Below are 20,094 nucleotides of genomic sequence, written 5' to 3'. Positions count from 1 at the left end.
ATCTCAACATAAGTTTTTTTTCACATTTCAATAAATTTTATATTTATATCTTACTACAATCAATCAAATGCCAATTAAAATACAAATACCATTACAACTACAACATCCTCCCTAAATCTCTTTACATTTAAAATGATGACAAAATTAACATATAAATTTTTTTCAATGTTCAATAATGGATCTAACCACACTCTTTTTCTATAATGTAATCAATCCATAAATCTAACAAAAAACATGAAATATAATGGATATAATATTGTAAAACACATAATTACTACTCACATTTTTTTCCCTTTATATAGAACTCGCCAAATAATTAGGATACAAGCGCCTTTTGAGTAACAAACAATTGTGTCCTTCTCAGCTTTCTTTTCCTTAGTACTACACGTCCTCTTCTTCTTCTTCCAACTACGTCTTCAATACAAGTTTTTAAACCATTAAATTTAGAACCTCAAAACACCCCCTTACACCTCTTAAATAAAATATAAAATATGAAGAAAATACAAGGGTTATGAAGATTCCACTAAAATTCTCCGTGTGAAAGAACCGAAATTCTCCGTGTGACAAAATGCAGGGGTAGGGGGGAGAGAAAGCAAAAATTCATAAAATTTACATAAAATCTTCGAGAAGAAGAATCTAGCAAAAAAAATAACTGACCTGGACATCGGGAGAAATGAAGTCTAAGATTCGAATCTTGACACCGACCTCGCCCACAATCCTGAGCTTGCGGTCCTTGAGGGAGACTTCTTTGATGAGGTCAAAGACGTTGGCTTAGAGGAGGTTGGCCCGGTTCACGGCGATGGTGGTCTCCACCCACCTGTGAAGACGTCTTTGATCCCGGTTGACGGCGAAGGTGGTCTCTACCTAGCTGTGGAGACGTTTTTGATAAGGTCTGGGATGTCAGCCTCGAAGAGGTTGGCCCGATTGAAGCCGACCGTGGTCTTCACCCAGCTGTGGAGAATCAGTGGAGAGAAAAACGGGAAAAGGGAGAGAAAACAAAGATGAGAGCAAAATGAAGTCGACTATGGAGGATGAGTGAAGATGAGACCATAGGATGAGGGTGGGGAAGAGCCACACAGCCAGTTATGGAAGAGAAGAGAGCAAATTAGAGGGAAAAAAGGGGAAAAGGAGGAGAGATGGGGGAAAGAACGGGAGGGGGAGGTACTCGGTTTGAAATTTTTTTTTTTTCTTTTCATTTGGATGACTGAGATTTAATCATTTTCATCCGATGGCTGAAAAAAAATGGAGGCATGGTACCGAAGGAGGTATTGTAGAATTTTCCTATATATATATATATATATATATATATAATTAAACAGATCAGGAATTTTTTGACCACATGCCCAACCTAAGGACTGAAGAGTGAAGAGTCCATGCCGAAGCTTCTTTCAAAAGTGTTCAATTGAGGTTCTCCAGGAAGCATCGCTGGTCACGAGATTGGAAATCAACATATATCATTGCGTCAATTGTTTTTCAAATGTCACAACTCAGTCAATTCGTGTCTAGGAATCCGCAATCGTGAAAAAGAAAACGGAAATTGAGAAGTTTACGGATTTTACAGTTGAGTATTTCCTGAAAATCAAAGATAATAAATTAAAAGAATGAAATAAAGTGAAATACAATATATAATTCCAGGGAGGAAAACCGAAGGTAGGGGCTAGAGCAGGGGAAGGCATGTCTAACGCTGTGGCGAATGGTCTGGCGGGAGCTGGAGCTGGTATAATTGCTCAGATTATCACTTATCCCCTCCAAACGGTACGTTTCACCCCTCCCTCTACAACATTCCATGTTGTCAAGTAAAACGGCAAAATATCTGTGGTGACCGTAGGTGAATACCCGTCAACAAACGGAGAGAGTCGCCAAGAAAGTGGCCCCATCCCGCCCCGCATCTAGCACGCTTCTTCAGATTCTACAGGTTTTTATTTTTATTTTGTTTTAAATAATCTCGAGAGGCAAATCGTTTCTTCACTTCCTCCCTTCGTTTCTCTCATTTGTTTTATCAGGTCATAAGAAGTGAAGGTTGGGGAGGACTATACAGCGGCCTTAAGCCTTCCTTGTTTGGAACTGCTGCTTCACAGGTGCCCCCTTGTTTCCAGTGTTATATATCGTTTCAAAGTTAAAAGATAGGCATGCGCTGCTACCCCAAGGCGTCATATGTGGGTTGACGACAAAATTGGATATGGAGTTGAATATTGCGATTATATTTCTTATTCTTGGAGTTTTGGATTTATTAGCCAGGGTTTCATCTTTGGATTAATATATCAGCTCATCGGGAAGTTTTCTTTTTAGGGAAGTTTCATCCTAGGATTTTTCAATCAAACTAATGCTCGACTTTTGTCTTCCACATCTGTTCTTCTATTTCCTCTTTATTAATCCAATAATTCTTGCCATTTTTTAAGAACTCTTAGTCCTTATTTGTGCCCTTTTCCTATTTAGTATTCTAGTGTTCCCATTTTATCTATCTATATATATAAATTTTTGCAATTTTTTTTAATAAAGAACTCTTAGTCCTTATTTGTGCCTTTTCCTATTTAGTATTATAGTGTTCTCATTCTTATATATATATATAAGCAACCAAACATTTTGGCATTGAATATGTTCTAAATACTCCACCACTTGTCTATGCACATTTTAAGTTGTGGGCCATTTGTTTATTAGTGGATACTACCTGGAAACTTTGGTTTGAAGCATATGCAAGAAATCTTACATCACTACCATGGTTCAAAGTTATGTTTGCAGTTATTAGTTAATACTTTGAGATTTTGTAAATATCTTTGGATATGTAATAGGAATGGCTTAAATAATTTGATTGTAGTAGAAGGATAATACACCCACCTGCTTTATGAGGGAACAATGTGAAATTGAAAGGAGTTGAAACATATCAAAACAATACCCCTTTTCAAGGTAGAGATTTTGGCTCTCCTTAGAAGGATGAAGAGAGGAAAGTAGCTAAAGGCCAAGTGTATGGGAAGAGGGGGATGAAAACTGTTTGTCCAAAATTCAAAAGGGAGCTAAAAAAGTGGCAGTGCTTGGTGAACTACAATTGAGGAGCAGGAAGGAGGGCAGGAAATGGCAAGGAAGGACGGTAACTCACACTAGCTTGCAAATGAAGTTAGGAATTCTGTCTTCAAATGTTAGAGGGGCAAATGATAACAACAAGGGGAAGGTTATCAAGTTTTTGACTAAATCATAGGAGGTGGATTTGGTTTGTTTTCAAGAACAAAACTCCAAAAGATGTCAATAGAGTTAGTGAGAAGATTAGGGGTACCGTTTTAAAATGAGGGGTTGTGATTTTATTTTATTATTATTATTTTTTATAGACAAAGGCATATTGAATTAAGAAAACGCCAAAACAAGGGGCATACCCTACGTATACAGGAAATATACAAAAAAAGTAAAAAAAAGGGCTGCAAAAAGAAAGAAAGAATCTAAAGAGATATATAGCTAGCCACCATTCCAATCACCCAAAAAAATTTAGAAAAGAGGGAAAATCTAAATCCAAAAACTATTGAGACCACTCTAAAAGTGAACGAAAAAAGAGGTTCCTCAAACTTTGGTCTAACAGCTCTTCCTTTTGGATCGTTCTTCGGTTTCGCTCACCTCAAATACACTAGAAAAGACAAATAGACGCTAATCTCCAAACTGCTCTCCTCTTCTTCCCTAACCCCTTAACTTTCCATTCCAGAAGAAGATTTCTCACTGAAGTCGGGAACACCCACACCAGTCCAAAAGGTGATAGTAACAAAGTTCATAACTCCCTTGTCTTACCACAATGAATCAGAATGTGGTCCATCGATTTCTCACTGTCTTTACAGAGGAGTTGTGAGTTTTTGATTTTGAATTGTTTTAAAAATTTGTCAGAATGACTATTTGGGTTTTCACTAATGGGCCTACTTTAGGGAGGGATAGAGTGGGCTTTTTGGTTGAGTTGGGGACCATGAGGAGATTTTAACATAGTCATATTTCTAAAGGAATGCAATGTATGTATCATATCACCTTCAACCATGAGAAGGTTCTTTGATATTATTAAGGAGCTTGAGTCATGTGTTCTTCTTTTGCTTGGAGGGTTATTTGAACAATCAGTCCTTATCGTGTTTGAGAGGTGGGAAAGTCATTTTAGTGGGATGATGCAACATACCTTACCAAGGCCTGTGTTGGATCATTTTACTTGTTTTGCCGGATGGGGGTGGGATGAGGAGAGGCTCTATAGCCTTTTAGGCTGAAAAATATGTGGTTGAAGGAAGAGGGCTTCAAAGATTTGCTTAGAAGCTGGTGGTTATGTGTTATGATTTTAGAGGATTTTATGGTTTCATATTGCTTGTGAAATTCAAGTGTTGGATTCAGATCTGAATGCTTGGAATAAAAGGTGTTTTACAATATAATAGTTAGGAAGAAGATGACCTTTAACTAGGTGGGGGTTTAGGATTCCAAGGATATGTGTAGGTGTCTTTTCTCAAGAGAAGTTGTAGCTAGGATGGTAGCAGAAGAGGAGTATTGCAAGTGGGCTCTTATGGAACAAACCTCCCAAATGCAGAAATTCCTAAGCAACCTTTTGGACCCCCAAAAACATTTTCTTTCTCAGGAGAACTTTTAGATTTTCAATGCATCCTATGACTTATTCATGAAGTAGTAAATATAGTATACAGATTGATAAACCATACAATGTATCTAAATTTAAGGCTAGCTTATACTCTTAACAAATGTATCTATCCAAATTTTTTTCCATTGATTCCAATGTATACAATGTCAATGAAAAAAATAAGTTAAATGAAAACTATGAGTGATACTAATTTATTGTTTTGATGGAAATATTAAATAATAAATCTTGTGAGCAATGCTTGTACATTTATATGCACCCTCAAACAAAAATATTTTGACAATTTTCTCTCAATATGGGGTTTCTTACCATGACCTAATGATTTCTTTCTGATGCTGCCAGGGTATTTATTACTATTTTTATCAGGTTTTCAAAAACAAGGCTGAGGCCATTGCAACTGCCAATAGAGTCAAAGGACGTGGGGATGGTACTGTTGGCATCTTTGCTTGGATTATTGTGGCAGCTTTTGCTGGGTAAATAATTAATTCTTTGGCATCAAGTAGAAATAGCTCCAAATATTTTGCCCTATCATATTGACCATATGTTCGGTTAGTTAGGAGGCTCATGTGAAAGTTTTTTGAGTTATGGTTGAAGGCTAACCATGAACATCTAGCTGTCCTAGTGTGATAGCTTTACTAGGTTTAGGTTTATCAAAATACAAGGACCAATAGTACTATCATATTTCCAACTTTACTGAAGAGTTTTTTCAATTGATTAGTATTAAAGGAATGGATAATTTCTGATTATATTAACTCCCAAAAGGTTGAGTACAAATTATATACATACAAGTTCAAAGATGTCTTGCATTCCTAACATGTCTAAGATTTGATGAAAAACCAAATTTGGTAACCCTTCGGTGAGGATGTCTGCTAGCTACCTAGTTGAGGCAACATATGGTGTACAAATAGTTCTAGAATCCACTTTCTCTTTGATGAAGTGTTGATCTACTTCCATATATTTGTGTGATCATGATGGATGGCAATATTTATAGCTGCTTTGTTGTCATAGTACAACATCATTGGTTCTTTTATCTTAATCTTATTTGTGAGTATAATTTTCAGCTATAGTAGCTCAAAAATACCTTGAGCCATAACTCTAAATTCAGCTTCTGCATTAGATCTAGCCACAAAAAAAGTTGTTTTTTGCTTCTCCAAATGACTAAATTTCCTCCTAGAAATGTGTAATACCCAGTAGTTGATCTTTTATCTACCATTGAACCTACTCAATCCACATCAATATGGGCTTCCAACTTGAAATCATCATTCTTTTGTAACATTATTCCCTTGCTTTGGGTTGTTTTTAGATACTAGATAATTCTATACACAACCTATATGTGAGACTTAAGTGGAGAATGAATAAACTGACTCACCACACTTGTAACATATGTATATTAGGTTTAGTGTGTGATGAATAAATTAGTTTCCCTGCCATTCTTTGATAGATACCTCGGTTAACCATATGTTCTTCATTCTTTTGCCCTGACTTGTGGTTTGATTCTATAGGGGCATCAATAGGTTTGCACCCTAGCATGCTAATTTCTTTGAGTAGATTTTGTACATACTGTTAAAAATGGTGGTAGAAAAGTGAATCTGAATATTATTTCACTTGATGAAACTAGTGTGCAAATACAGGGTTATATGGATTACACGGTTAGCAAACTAAATCCTAACAAAACCACAAAACCAGGAAACTAAGTTATCAGATAATACAACAATCTTATCCCCTAATAATTCGACCTAACAAACTCAAATTATTCCTACTTATCCAGATAAGACTAATTCCAGATTTCCAACACTCAAGTTATCATTTTACTTTTATTAACACTATAATTATGGACAAAAACAGTGCAACCAAAGACTCTTTTCGGTATGGAAGTGAGTGTTCAGATGTGAGGGAAAACATAGAGCAAATGGTCAAGTCGTGTTTGATAATTTAAGACTTGGCTTGGCAGACGACTAATTAAATAAGTAGCTGCTAAGATAGCATCTCTCCAAAATTGTTTTGGTACATTGGTTGTGAATATGAGGGATCGAGCAGTTTCAAGTAAATGACGATTTTTTCTTTTTGAAATACCGTTCTGTTGGGGTGTATTAGGGTAAGAACTTTGATGTATAATTACTTTTTTAGTGAAGTAGCCACTCAATAGAGAATTAAAATACTCTCACCCATTATCTGATCTAAAAAACGCTTGGATATTTGTTTGGCATTGTGTTTTTATTGTTGAATGTAAGACTTTAAATGTTTTTCCTGCTTTACTTTTTTCTGACAACAAATAGACCCAACAAACTCTAGTATGATCATCTATAAAAGTAACAAACCATTTTTTCCCTGTCATGGTTGGTATTTTGGAAGGTCCCAACAAGTCACTATGAATCAATGAGAATGGTTTAGAGGGTGTGTAAGGACGAGAAGGAAAATGTGCATGGTGATGCTTGACCAATCGACAGATTTCACATTGAAAAGAATCCACACTTTTATTGGAAAACAAAGATGGAAATAAATGTTTAAGGTACTGAAAACTTGTGTGGCCTAACCTAAGGTGCCATAACATTATTTCATCATGCTTAGCATTAAAAACATCTAAACTGCCTACTCTTGCTTGCCCACATATATTTCATCTTCAAACATGTAAAGTCCCTCATGTTCCTTAGCATTGTCAATTGTCTTCCCCGAATGTGGATCCTGAAATTCACACACAGAAGGAGAATTTAGCTATACGATTAAGGTCTTGGGTTAATTTGCTTATGGATAGAAGATTACCAGAGAGATTAGGCATGTGTAAAACAGAATTAAGGATTATGTTTTTTGAGAGAATAATTGATCCTTTTCCTGCAACAGTAGATTATGAGCCATCTGCAATTTTAACCTTAAAGTTTCCTGGACATGGAGAGTAAGTTGCGAACAAAGAGGAATTTCCAGTCATGTGATCAATTGCCCCTGGATCAATGATCCAAGGGTGACATGACTTGGCATTTAATGCATTGACGAAGGTACCTTTTTGAGCAATAGTACAGGAAGGAATATTACTGGACGTGTTTTGGGATTGATTAAGCAATTTCAACAATTGCTCAATCTGATTGCCACAGCTGCAACTTGTGGAACTCTTTCGGATTGCCTATTGTGCGCCAGTTTGGAGGTCTGCCGTGTAACTTCCAGCAGTTCTCTCTGGTATGATTTATACGATGGCTGTAAACACACCATAGCTTGCCTTCCCGTCTCTGGTTGCCAGCTTTATCGGGATTTTTGACTGCCAAGGCTGCTGGCTCCACTGGAGTATTGTTCTATTTTCCAGAATCTCCTTGCATAACTCTTCTGTCTTTCCTCTCTTCTGACTTCGGCAAAGATCTCTTGGATGGAAGGGAACAACTTCTGGCTAATCAAGCGACCACAAACATCATCCAGACTTTTATTCAATCCTGCAAGAAAATCGAACGCTCTCTCTTTTTCAATGGTTTTCCGATACTGCAGGCCATCGTCTGCACACTTCCACATGAGAGTATCGAACATATCAAGTTCTTGCCAAAGCTTTGATAACTGGCTGTAATATTGAGTGACCTCCATGTCACCTTGCTAAAGATCTCGTAATTTGGATTTGAGTTTGAAAACTTCTGCAGAGTTCTCCAGATCCAAGTAGAATTCCTTGACGGCATCCCATAGCTCCTTTGCTGTGCTATGGAAGAGAAAGGTAGGAGCAATAACGGGCTCCATAGAATTAATGAGCCATGCCATCACAAGGGAATTATCAGTTTCCCAAGTATGGTATTGAGACTCATCTTCCTTCTTCGGTTCCTTAACACTTCCAGTAATATACCCGAATTTTCCTCTACCCTTGATGGAGATGATTGCAGACTGGGACCACTGACTGTAGTTTTTGCCATTCAATTTTTGAATGGTCAATTGTTGATGAGACAAATCTGAACTTGTGTTGACCACCAAAGCTTGTGCAACCTCTGCTGATAACAATCTTTATTTTTTGTTCTCCAGAACATGTAGAGTAAGCAGAAAATAACTTTGCAAAATTGGTCGTATGATTTGTTGCACTTGGATCAATGATCACGGTGCTGGAAAAAACAATCCTTAGTAACATTCATTGCATGGATATTACCTAATTGATCCATAGAGCAAAAACCTGTAGTTGGTGTAGAACTTGGATTAAGAATTTCAAGCTGATTCAACATCCTTTTTAGTTTCTCTATATTACTCTTGGTGAGAATTCCTATTGATTGGGATTCTCCCACAACAATTCTATGATTTGTTTGTCCATTTTTCACCTTCTGATTTCCTCCTCTTGTACTAGTTCCCTTATTCCCATATTGGGGCTTTCCATGAAGTTTTGAACGCATAGTTTTCAGAGATTTATGACATTATTGAGAATTTCTAAGATTAGAGAAAGGGGGATGGCAGATTTAAACTGGAGGGAAAAGGGATTGATATAAAGCTTTTTACTATATTAATTCCCAAAAGGGTGAGTATTGGTTATATACATAGAGAGTTGACTAGGTTATGGCTAATTTAGGACTAAATCAGGAAATCTAATTACAACCAAATTTCTAGGGAAGAAATAGGGGAAAGAAACCAAATATACAACCATTTGAATCGATTACAATATTCACAAACCGATTATAGCCAATCAGATCTGGACATAATTTTCAAATCTTCCAGCAAGTATCTTACTGCAAATGCATTATTTTGCAGGTCCTTGAATGTATTGCTGACAAACCCTATATGGGTACTTGTGACCCGTATGCAGGTGATTTCAGTAACTTTGGTTACATTTTCTGATGCTTCTAGTTAGGTACCTGTAAATTGGTTTCTACATGTATTTATCCAAAAGTCTGATTCTATTTTACTAAGTGGCATCTTCAATAGTCAACTAATTTTCATGAGAATCAAGAATTCAGCATTGATGATGCTGCATGACGACTATTTATATTATTGTTTATATTTTGTATACCTAAAGGAAAGACTTAAGTTAGGATCAGATCCACATAATTGTAGGAGTTATCCACCTTTGTTTCAATGGAGGAAGACTTGCTAGTTTTATATATCGTATGCTTATCTTGTATTACTTTGACTCACTGAGTTTGTCCGATTTGAAGTATACAGGCTTTGGAAACATTCCTTTTAAAATGCTCTGTTTTTCAATGTTCTAACCCTGCTATTTATGGAAAAATATATCTTTACTCGAACTTCTATATATTGCTTGTTTGGTGTGTTTCCCATTCACAAATTTTATAACATGAACAGCAGATGATGGCATATGAGAAAGAGTGTTTGGTTGAAATTACATGCCTATACTCATTTCCTTTTTCAGAACAGAATGGGCCCATGATCTTTGAATGTTTTATCATATGTTATTGTATTTTGTCAACTGAAAGATTTGTCCATGCTTTACAATTCAATTGATGATTCAACATTGAGGTTCTTTATTTGATTTTAGACGCATACTCAAGCAGAAAGAAAAATTATGGAGGCAAAGAAGGAAGCTCTATTGAAGGAAGCTAGTGAAAGAAATTTGATAGGATCTCCTAATTTTCAAGATGGACTTGCTAAACTTAATGCAATGAAACCTCTTCCTTATGGGACACTGCATGCGGTTGGTATTATTTCTATTTCCTTTTTGTTGGTCATGCTTGCATTTTACCGTGGGATTGTTGGTGGTCAGTGCTTCTCCTTTTTCTCTGCTTTTTCAATGCAAAATTTTTACCCATTTTAGTATCAAACTTCTTTAAAGATGCTTCTGCTTGAGTTTTCAGATTCAAAAGTACAAGTGATCATGTTGTTTAATTATTTGACTTTTAACCTTCAATCATTAATTGGAAGCTCTTGGCTAACCCGCATGGGAGCTTTGGTTTACCATAGCTCAAGGAGTGTCGGGTGTCACAAACAGTTACCTGCTCTGAATCCAGATTCTTTGACATAAAAGGTGTCCAAAATCCTTGTACCTTTTGACAATGACCTAAAAATTACATGACATGGATTTTGTTTGTTTGTTTGTTTTTTTCTTTTTTCAGAAAGTAATCTCTGAAGTATAAATCGGTTTTCCTGTGATGGGGTTCCTTGTTTTATGTTTGGATTTCAAATGCCAAGAGTTTCTATTTCCAGAAGTACACCTCCAATGGGTGTAGTGCATTGGTGTGGAACAGATTGACAGTATTTACTGATGGGAATATGGTTATATTTACTGCATTGAAGATATGTCATCGTTACTTGATTTATTGAAAATGAGATTGTTGTTACTGTGGTCACTGCCAAATATATATTTATCTTTTGTTTCTGTTATGTGTTTATACATCATCTATAGGCACATGAAGTTTATAAAGAAGCAGGAATTACCGGATTCTGGAAAGGCATCATCCCAACACTTATTATGGTCAGTCTTATTTGGTAACTGAATTAATATTACATAAAGTGTCTGAGTTACTGCAACTATTACTGAAGGTCAATACATACCAGGTGTGCAATCCATCCATCCAGTTTATGATTTATGAGACCTCATTAAAGCATCTAAGGGCAAAATGTGCTGAGAACAAGCAGGGATTAAAAACCGTAACTGCTTTGGAGGTAAAATACACCCTTGAGATGGTGAAATTGGAGAGCACTTTGTATAATCATTTTTATTAGTTATATTTTACTGGAATTAAAATTATTATGATCTATATGATACTTCATGTTGACAGCCTATAACTTGTGCTTCTTTAACTATTCTGGTTATTGTTAGATGGGCGACCCAATTTAAACTAGCCATTGGAAATCAAAATTTGCCTGTATTAAAGACATGTTTTTCTTATGCCATAAAGGGTAAATTTATCTTTTCAATGTTCTTTCCTACAAAAGTGGGTGTCCTCATCTAAATTAGGGATGTTAAACTCGGTAGCCTGCCAAAATCAGGGATGTTCAAATGAGGCATCAAATACCAAAATTTACCTATATTAAACCCTATGTTTTTCATGTCATAAAAGGTTGATTTTATCTTTTCAATATGGTTTCCTACCAAAGCGGGTGTCCTTATATAAATTAGCAATGCTCAACTCAGTAGCCTTCTTGGAATTGGAAACTACCCCGAACATCTACTTCCCTTTCCCTCTCTCATTTTCTACTCTTTTTTGAACAGGTTTTCTTATTAGGGGCCTTGGCAAAACTGGGAGCAACTGTTGCAACGTACCCTTTATTGGTTGTCAAGGTAAAGTTCACTCACAAGGCTTTTTTTTTTTTTTTTTTGGTGATAGGTAAATAATAATTGTATTAAAAGAAAGAAAGTATACACGTCGTATACAAAGAAAAAAGGACAAAAAGGCGCAAAGACATAAAAACCCGTTACCGCACCCTATCGTGAACCTACCCAATCCACAAAGTCTAACAATGACAAAGATCCGCCCTCAATGTACAATCTAACCTAATCCCAAAATAGATACAAAAAAGAATTTTTAATTGTTTGATCCATGCTTTCAAAGTTGTCAAAAGTCCTCCTATTTCTCTCCCGCCATAAAGCCCAAAACATACACAACGGAGCAGCTTTCCAAGCCTTCTTCCTCTTTTTACCCACAAAGGACTCATGCCAACTCAGAAGGACCTCTCTAATTGAACAACTCAACATCCACTTAATGCCAAAAAGTGCAAAGATCAACTGTCACAACAAACGAGCTTTCGAACAATGGATGAGAATATGGTCACTAGTTTCTTCTTCTTCCTTACACAAGTAACATCTATTAGGAATCCTCCAACCCCTCTTTTTGAGTTAATCTAGAGTCAAAATCCTGATCCAAGTTGCTTCCCAAGCAAAGAAGCTAATTCTCAGGGGCACCCAAGAATTCCAAACAATACCATGGGGGAACGGTTCTACTCTCATATCGACCAAGGAGGAGTACAAGGACTTTACAGAGAAAGCACCATCCTTCGTAGGCAACCATACCATGACATCATCGGTCTCCACAAACAAGGGGTGTATTGACAATCTCCCCAAGAAGGCTTGCACCTTCTCTAGCTCCTAATCATGCAGTTGCCTCATAAACCTAGGACTCCAACTACCATCCTCCTAAAGGTCACTCACCTAAGCATCTTTAGAGGAGGTTATGGAATAAAGCTCAGGAAAGGACTCTCTCAAGGATGAATCCCCACACCACTTGTCCTTCAAGAACTTCACCCTGTTTCCAAACCCAATTGTAAATCCAGTTCTTGTTTTGAACATCTCCCATCTGCCTCTAATAGCCTTTCGCACCCCCACACCCCCACACCATGCCCTTTCCTAACAACTTTAGAACACGAACCCCCCTTAACTTGCCCATACTTGCCTACAATCACCCGTTTCCAGAGAGGGTCCCTTTCACTTACAAATCTTCAAGACCACTTGCCTAAGAGAGCCTCATTGAGGATGGTTAAATCTTTGATACCCAAGCCTCCTTGTTGTTTGTCCAACCGAACAATAGCCCATCTCACCAAGTGTGGCTTCTGTTCTAAGGCACTTCCTCCCCACAAAAAGTCTATTTGAATCTTCTCTAATCTAGCGGCTACTCTCCTTGGAATGACAAAGAAAGACATAAAGTAAATCGACAGACTGGACAAAGTGCTCTTCACCAAGGTCAACCTTCCACCTTTTGAAAGATACTGCCTCTTCCACAATGCTAATCTTTTTTGAAATCTCTCTTCCACCCCATCCCATACCCTAGAGGACTTGAAAGGAGCTCCCAATGGAAGTCCTAGATGGGTTGAAGGGAGGGAAGTTGTCCCTCTTAATGTGCAAGTTGTCTGTTAACTTTTAAAAACCTGTTAAATGCACTAGTGAAAAACTAATTATCAGGGTTCTAGCATTCGGGTTCTAATTTCTTTCATACAGTAATCTTCTTTAGAGCTTTAGTAAGTCAAAGACTCTTATTCTTTGGAAATACCTGTAGTAGCTGAACTTGATAGAACTATTCTGTTCAAAACTCGAGTACCTTACATGGTTTTCATGACATGATTTATGAGAACTCTTCTACCTTTGATTAGTCACATCCTCCCTTGATAAAAGTCTCCAATTCTTAAGTTGAGTTATTAGCACCACTTGAATAAAGAAGCACATTTTCGTTGCAATGTCTCAACATTTCTCCTCAGCCAAAGTATTAATAGACATGTAACATGCCATGCCCAGGTTTGAAGACATAATCTAAAGTTGATTAAGACATGGACACATTAGCTAATTAGTTAATTGACTTAACAAAGATGGTCTAGATTTTACTCATCAGGGTTAAAATTACAACCCTCACACTTCTAGTTCTCTCTCTTATAATATTGGATACAGGTTAGAAAAATGAATTTTTGATGTTACGAGGTATTTCCATTGATTTTGTCAATCAGAAAAACTAGCTTCCTGAGTAGCATCTGTAACTGCATAAGCGCACAAGCTATATAAACCATGGCCATGTAGCCTACTCTGCATTTGGTGACTAAACATTGTTTCTTATTTACATCCAGTGGACATATTGAATGGCCATGAATTTAGGAAAATTGCGGCATTCTGCATTTTGAATAACTTACTTTCTCAATATGTTCCTCTATGCAGTCAAGGCTTCAAGCAAAGCAGGAGATTGGTGGGAACATCTCATTAAGATACTCAGGTTTGCTTTCAGATAAATTTTATTTATTGACTGAACCACTTTAAGATGAATTGTAAAATAACACTGATTAGTCTTACACAGGTAAAGATCTTAGTTTGGAGTCCTAAAGTCAAACAATGCCAAACTCTAATGTCAGGTTAAGCTTTGCCACACTAAGCTAAAAGGTGGTGCAGGTGCCCCCTAGTGTTGTGAATGTAGCACACACATCTATGAGGCTTCCATTGCTTTTGTTCTTCTGTTTTCTCTTTTGAAATTTTGAATCTCTCCTTCAAGACAGGGAAGTAGTAAGCTAGGTGGTCTCCTAATGTCATAGGTGTGTTTGAAGCGCAACTTCAGTTTAGTACTAATTATCTAGGTATGATATCCCCATAGGGGATAGAGATTTAGGAACTAACCTGATGCTGAGGATTTTACTAGTCCAAGGGCTCAGAAGATAGGTCTCCCATCCAGAGAGATGAGAGAAGTGAACTCCCCCTTGAGGGATGTATCATATCAAATTGAGGGAGTGGAGTGAGGAAAGGCGCTGATGAAGTTAAGTGACAGACTGAACAGAGTGACAGGTGTGCATACACGTGTGTAAATACTAAAATCTAATCCCCTAGCAGATCTCATTGAATGAATTGACCTTAGACCCATGAGAGGAAACAGTAAGGAAAGCAAGCAACACCACACTTTCTCTAGAGGCATTATTTTAATATCCTAGGTGCTACCAAAAATTTCCTTGGTTCTTTATGTGTAGGCATTTTCTAGAGGAGTTGATTAGGGTTTTCTATTAAAACATCGTACGTCAGATTGAAGGAGAAGAAAGAAGACTAGTCTTGTAGCTTTGATTCCCAGAGGTACTGAATATCCTTTGCCTGTCTATGGGAGTTGGCTTGCTACTGAATGATGCAAATCATACTGCATTTCTCTTCTTTATTTAACCATTTTGTGGTTAGCCATCAGTTGTGGATTTTTGGTTGACATCATCTCTATCTACCCTTTGTAATGAAGCTCAGTCCATTATGTGCGAGTAAATAATCATTTCTCTTTATGCCTGCATCAAGAAATGATCAGGAATGCCACGTGTGGCATTTAATTTGAGATTTTTTTAACTTCTTCAATCAAACAAGAATTTCAATGAAACTTGGACAGTGAAAATCATCAAACCAAGCTGATTTTTAGTAGGTCCAAAGCACGTAAATTATAAAATTAAGAAGGCCTTTTCTTCTAGATGGAGCAAACTTTCTAATTTTGTCACATCTGCATTGCTATTGACTCTTAAGAGTTTTAAATTCTAGGGTTTCGAATTTTGAAACTGACAGCTTCAAGGCTTCCATATTCTATATTAAGACTAGGAACTTATAGTTGGACTCAACCCCCTCTTCATTCTCTTAGGTGGGCAGAATTTGTGGTGAAATAAAAGCAATATTATTTTGTATCTGCATCAGTAACAGCGGAAAAGAAATTGTGGTTTTAGAACCTCAGTTGACTGGAATGGTGGTAATGCTGCTGGGCTGTTTTTTCTTGTTCATCGATTTTTCTGTCTATTTCATGGATTTCTCTTCTTGCATTGCCATACTGCTTTTGTCAGTGATCATAATCAATGGTATCAATGCTGTTTGATCTTCTTTTATTTCTCCCAGTTTATCATTCATTCAGAAGTAGATGCTCAACTCTGAGAGGGCACACTGTTTCTCTTTATGCTTTAAAAGGTGAGATGATACCTTATCTATGGTTATCAAAATGGTAATTGAATGATTTCTATTACAGGTACATTTGATGCAATAGTTAAGATGATCCGTTATGAAGGATTACCAGGATTTTACAAGGGAATGAGCACAAAGATAGTACAGAGTGTTTTTGCAGCTTCTGTACTTTTCATGGTCAAGGAGGAACTAGTAAAGGCCTACTTGGTGCTAGCAGATAAGAACCGGAAAGTTCTACAGAAATGATTCTCTTGCGCATTTTAACATTCCAGACAAGGAAGCTGTCTTGCAGCTTCTGTACATTTCATGGTCAAGGAGGAACTAGTAAAGGCCTACTTGGTGCTAGTAGATAAGAGTTGGAAAGTTCTACAAGAAATGATTTCTCTAGCACAAAAATGGAAGTTGTCTGATTATTTGCCGATTTCTTGCATTAAGTTTTATCCTCCCATAGTTTTATCAAATTTATTTTGTTTGATGATGTTAGACATTGTTTTGTTTTCTTGAGAAGAGTTAGGCCACGTGTGCATTATACATTATACATTCTAAGGCATAATAGTTGGACGAGCTTTTAATTGTGAGGATTAATCGATTAATTCATGGATAGTGTAAATTAAATAAACATGAAAACACAATTCATCAATTAAAGAAAGACGTACCCGATTTGCATTCCGAGCGCTTTCAGGAAACACAAAAAATTAGATACAATTAATAACACCACATTGCATTATAAATATCATATGTTGACAAGAAGTCAAATTCAATCTCATATAATTTGAGCACTATTATCACATACTAGCAGATAATGTATAACTATAACCTTAAAGGATAAAGGATAAAGAAAAGATTTGTGTATCTAGTTTAGCAAGCATATTGTTTTCTCAAAAGCAACATTTAATTCATGTGTTACAATAATATTGACTTTATAAGAGAAACTTATATTTAACATGATCATATGCGCATTGAACATGCTTAAGAAACGATCAAATTTCAGGAGCATATAGAAATAAAAACGGAACTCTGATTATTTTAGCTTGATTAAAACTACATCGCACCTTAATTAAAAGTCTCCTAATATTATGAAGAGTTGAAATAGTATGGTTCAAGCTTTAGTTTAAGAATTCATCATTCAAATAAATCAAAGAAAATCAAAATTCATTTTAAAATTCGTTTGGTATATTGGGGCATGTTCAGTCACATTTCATTTTTCACGAATTTACCCATAAACATCCATTAATTGGAGTCATGAATATTTGACTCATGCATATCCCTTTTAATTACTTTTTTAAAATATACCTACGCAATTAGGTAGCATTCTCTTCCTTTTAAAGAATAAAGGTTTGGTAGCCTAGAGAAACTAGATTGTCTTAAAGGGAAAATTTGAATGATTATAAAATGATTTAAAACAATAGATTATTTGGTATATAGAAAAAAAAAATCATTTCTTAAAAAAGTAATGGTTTAAAAAAATAGGAATGAAAGAAATATCTTGTGCAATATAATGGAAAACGGATTTTTCAAAGATATTAAATTTTATTTGAAAGCCCATCATCATGTAGCTAATCCAAGGGCTTTAAAGGAAAAAAAAAACAGAATTTATATCTTCTCAATTAGATTTTAGAATTAATGGAATTTAGTAATTATGGATTATTATGATTGAAATGACGCTTTAGTAAATATTTAAAACATTTTCCCACAATCCCTTACATTGAAAAATTGGTCTATTATATCAATTATTTTAAACTACTTAACTAATTAAAACTGTGCTGATTATTCCTTTCATATTGCTCAAACTACAAAATCAGGATACTATGTCCTTCCTTAACATTATCTGTAGCTAACATTATCCTTTGAACAATGGTTTATTCATTTACTCCACATTATTTCAACTATTTTATATTAATCCAAAGGTCTCTGCATCACTGAAAATTCATCATAATAAAAAAATACAAAGGAATAGATACATAATTAGACAATCATTTAAACAAATTGAATCTGATCATTATGAATAATCTGATGTACAATCAAAGAAAAGAAGGGCTTACATTAGGAACCAGAATTCCAAATACAATAGTTAATCATTTCCAAAGTATATGATCCACATTAGAATTAATCATCTGATCTTACATAATTGATAAAATCCATAACTAATTCAACCAATTCCCAAACATCCTAAAGAATTTCAAATCCAAGAAACAGAAAGAATAAAAGAAAATAGAAATAATAAAAGATAATTTGGAATCAATTAATCAACAACTATTAATAAATATCAATAGAATCAATTTTAGACTAAACTAAACTATTCCGATAAATAGCATTCAAATCTCACTTTAAATCAATCTTACATAAGTGAAAACATGATATGATCTCCATTTAAGGTAAATTGATTCAAATGAACAGGAATCTTATTTAATTATTTCAAAAGAAAGACAAGTTCAAAGTTCAATTTAATTAGATGGTTCTAAATTAGTAAAAATATGATATAGGTTTCACTTTGGACAAATCAATTCAAATAAACAGAAATTCATTTTTGATCTAATTGACTCAAATTAGTGAATGTATAAATGCAACACAAGGGAGATAAATCTAGATCTATTATGTAATTAAATTAACATGGGCTGATAATGGAGGAATTTAAATCTTCATTCGAATTTGATCAAGACAGAATTAACAAGAACAATCAATCAAAGCAAAAATCTGAATATCTAATTTTATTGGTTTGATATGAATAAGGAAGAATCCTAATCTTCTAATTATAATGAATTAATTCACATTCACTGAAACTAGATTATTAATCACACCAAACCAACATAAAAAAATTAGAACAAATAAAAAATGAATCATGTTTACAAAATCTGAATTTCCAATTACATTAAGTTAATATGAATTTGTCCAGAACTAATTTTTCAGTTGAGTTGAATTAATTCATGCAAATGGGATCTGAAATAGAAATTTCAAGACAGATTATAAACCAAAGTTCCAAGATAATGATAAATCCATTCCAATGAAGAAGGATGCAATTAAAATTTCTAATCATATTAACAATTAATCCAAAATCATCAAAAAATAAAATTATAGAATGATTTGATTAATTGGAATTAAAAAAAAAAAAAACTGTAATCTCACTGCCTTAGGCCTCCTGGAATTAACAAGAATTCAAAGAAAATTACAAAACTATATTACAATCTAATTAAACTGTTACGGGATATCAAAGGAAACCTTCAAGAGAACTTCTCAATCCTGGATTCTAAAAATGCCTAAATCAGCTTTTAATGACTTAAAGTAAAAGAAATAGTTCAAAACTGCATAACTTATCACATCAAGAAAGATCAATAAAAATTCGTCAAAAATAATGTTTCTTTCAAAATGACAAATGAGTATTCAGAATACACTAAAAAAACAGGATCTACAAATAATTCACCTTGACGTTTCGAACTCATTAAAACAATATAGATCAAAACAGAAAAATGGGAATAAAGTTAATAAAACCTCAGAATGATCTCATCTGATTACTAAAAAAAATCACCAGATAAGAAATAATGAAATTCATCATAGAAGAACAGAGACTACAGAAAGAAAAGGATCTCTTAAAGTTCCAAGGCATCAGATCATAAAACGAACAGACAAAACACCATCAAAACTTCCCAATGGTCTAATCCAAATCAATATATATTCAGAAATAATGGGTTAGGATTCCACAAAAATTCAAGATACCAGATACAGGGTCTACGGGAAAATTCAGTCTCAAATTCCAACAATACCAAAGCCAATACAGATCAACAATGGATGAACGAAAGACAATCATAAACTCTATAAAGTAAACCGATCTAAACCAAAAAATAAGAACAATAAAATGAGAAGATCATAGGCTTGATTTTCATAAATACATGGGAGGAGTTTAGAAAAATTGGAACCTGAAGAGAAATCAAGAAAATCTGATGGCCTGGAATTCTATAGCATGACAACTTTTGCCGGAACTCTCAATCTTCACTTCTCTGCTAAAGTTTTTCTCTCAAACTCTCTATGTTTTCTCTCTCACTTCCAAACTCTCTCATAGAGATCTCAAAAATGGCCTCCAAAAAATCAACAACCTCCAAACCGACAACCCTTCATTATATACCCTCTCCTCCGAAGACTCTCGAACCACCTTTTCTCACGTGACATGCACAAACTTAAATGCGAACTCTCTGAAGTTCTGAAATCGTTCCCCGTTTTTCTC

At 35.3% G+C, this 20,094-nt stretch overlaps 1 protein-coding gene and 1 long non-coding RNA gene across 3 annotated transcripts; one reads left to right on the top strand and one right to left on the bottom strand.

The window, feature by feature from the left end:
* The first annotated feature begins 1,334 nt into the window (after positions 1-1,334).
* Positions 1,335-16,457, top strand: LOC117906567 (peroxisomal nicotinamide adenine dinucleotide carrier-like). 2 transcript variants are annotated; one of them, XM_034819631.1, is made up of 12 exons: positions 1,335-1,560; positions 1,651-1,755; positions 1,829-1,915; positions 2,004-2,078; positions 4,940-5,070; positions 9,293-9,347; positions 10,038-10,193; positions 10,902-10,970; positions 11,054-11,161; positions 11,712-11,780; positions 14,136-14,190; positions 15,943-16,457. In XM_034819631.1, exons 2-12 carry the CDS (start codon positions 1,675-1,677, stop codon positions 16,122-16,124), a joined length of 1,068 nt encoding a protein of 355 aa, XP_034675522.1. In that variant the 5' UTR covers positions 1,335-1,560; positions 1,651-1,674; the 3' UTR covers positions 16,125-16,457. The 2 variants fall into 2 exon arrangements, with proteins under 2 accessions (XP_034675522.1, XP_034675521.1); XM_034819630.1 differs by having other exon boundaries at positions 1,636-1,755.
* On the bottom strand, positions 7,053-10,041 carry LOC117906570. Its single transcript, XR_004649857.1, has 2 exons — positions 7,358-10,041; positions 7,053-7,279 (listed from the first exon to the last, which is right to left on the bottom strand). It is a non-coding gene; the product is annotated as an uncharacterized LOC117906570 (long non-coding RNA).
* Positions 16,458-20,094: the final 3,637 nt, after the last annotated feature.

This window comes from Vitis riparia, chromosome 18, assembly GCF_004353265.1.
Source record: "Vitis riparia cultivar Riparia Gloire de Montpellier isolate 1030 chromosome 18, EGFV_Vit.rip_1.0, whole genome shotgun sequence".
In the NCBI taxonomy this organism is placed as follows: domain Eukaryota; kingdom Viridiplantae; phylum Streptophyta; class Magnoliopsida; order Vitales; family Vitaceae; genus Vitis; species Vitis riparia.
This window is presented reverse-complemented; position numbering and strand designations above follow the sequence as displayed.

Coding starts and splice junctions, on each gene's coding strand:
- LOC117906567 (XM_034819631.1), top strand. CDS start 1,675: ATGTCTAACGCTGTGGCGAATGGTCTGGCGGGAGCTGGAGCTGGTATA. Junction 9,348..10,037: donor TACTTGTGACCCGTATGCAG/GTGATTTCAGTA, acceptor ATTTGATTTTAG/ACGCATACTCAAGCAGAAAG. Junction 14,191..15,942: donor CATCTCATTAAGATACTCAG/GTTTGCTTTCAG, acceptor TTTCTATTACAG/GTACATTTGATGCAATAGTT.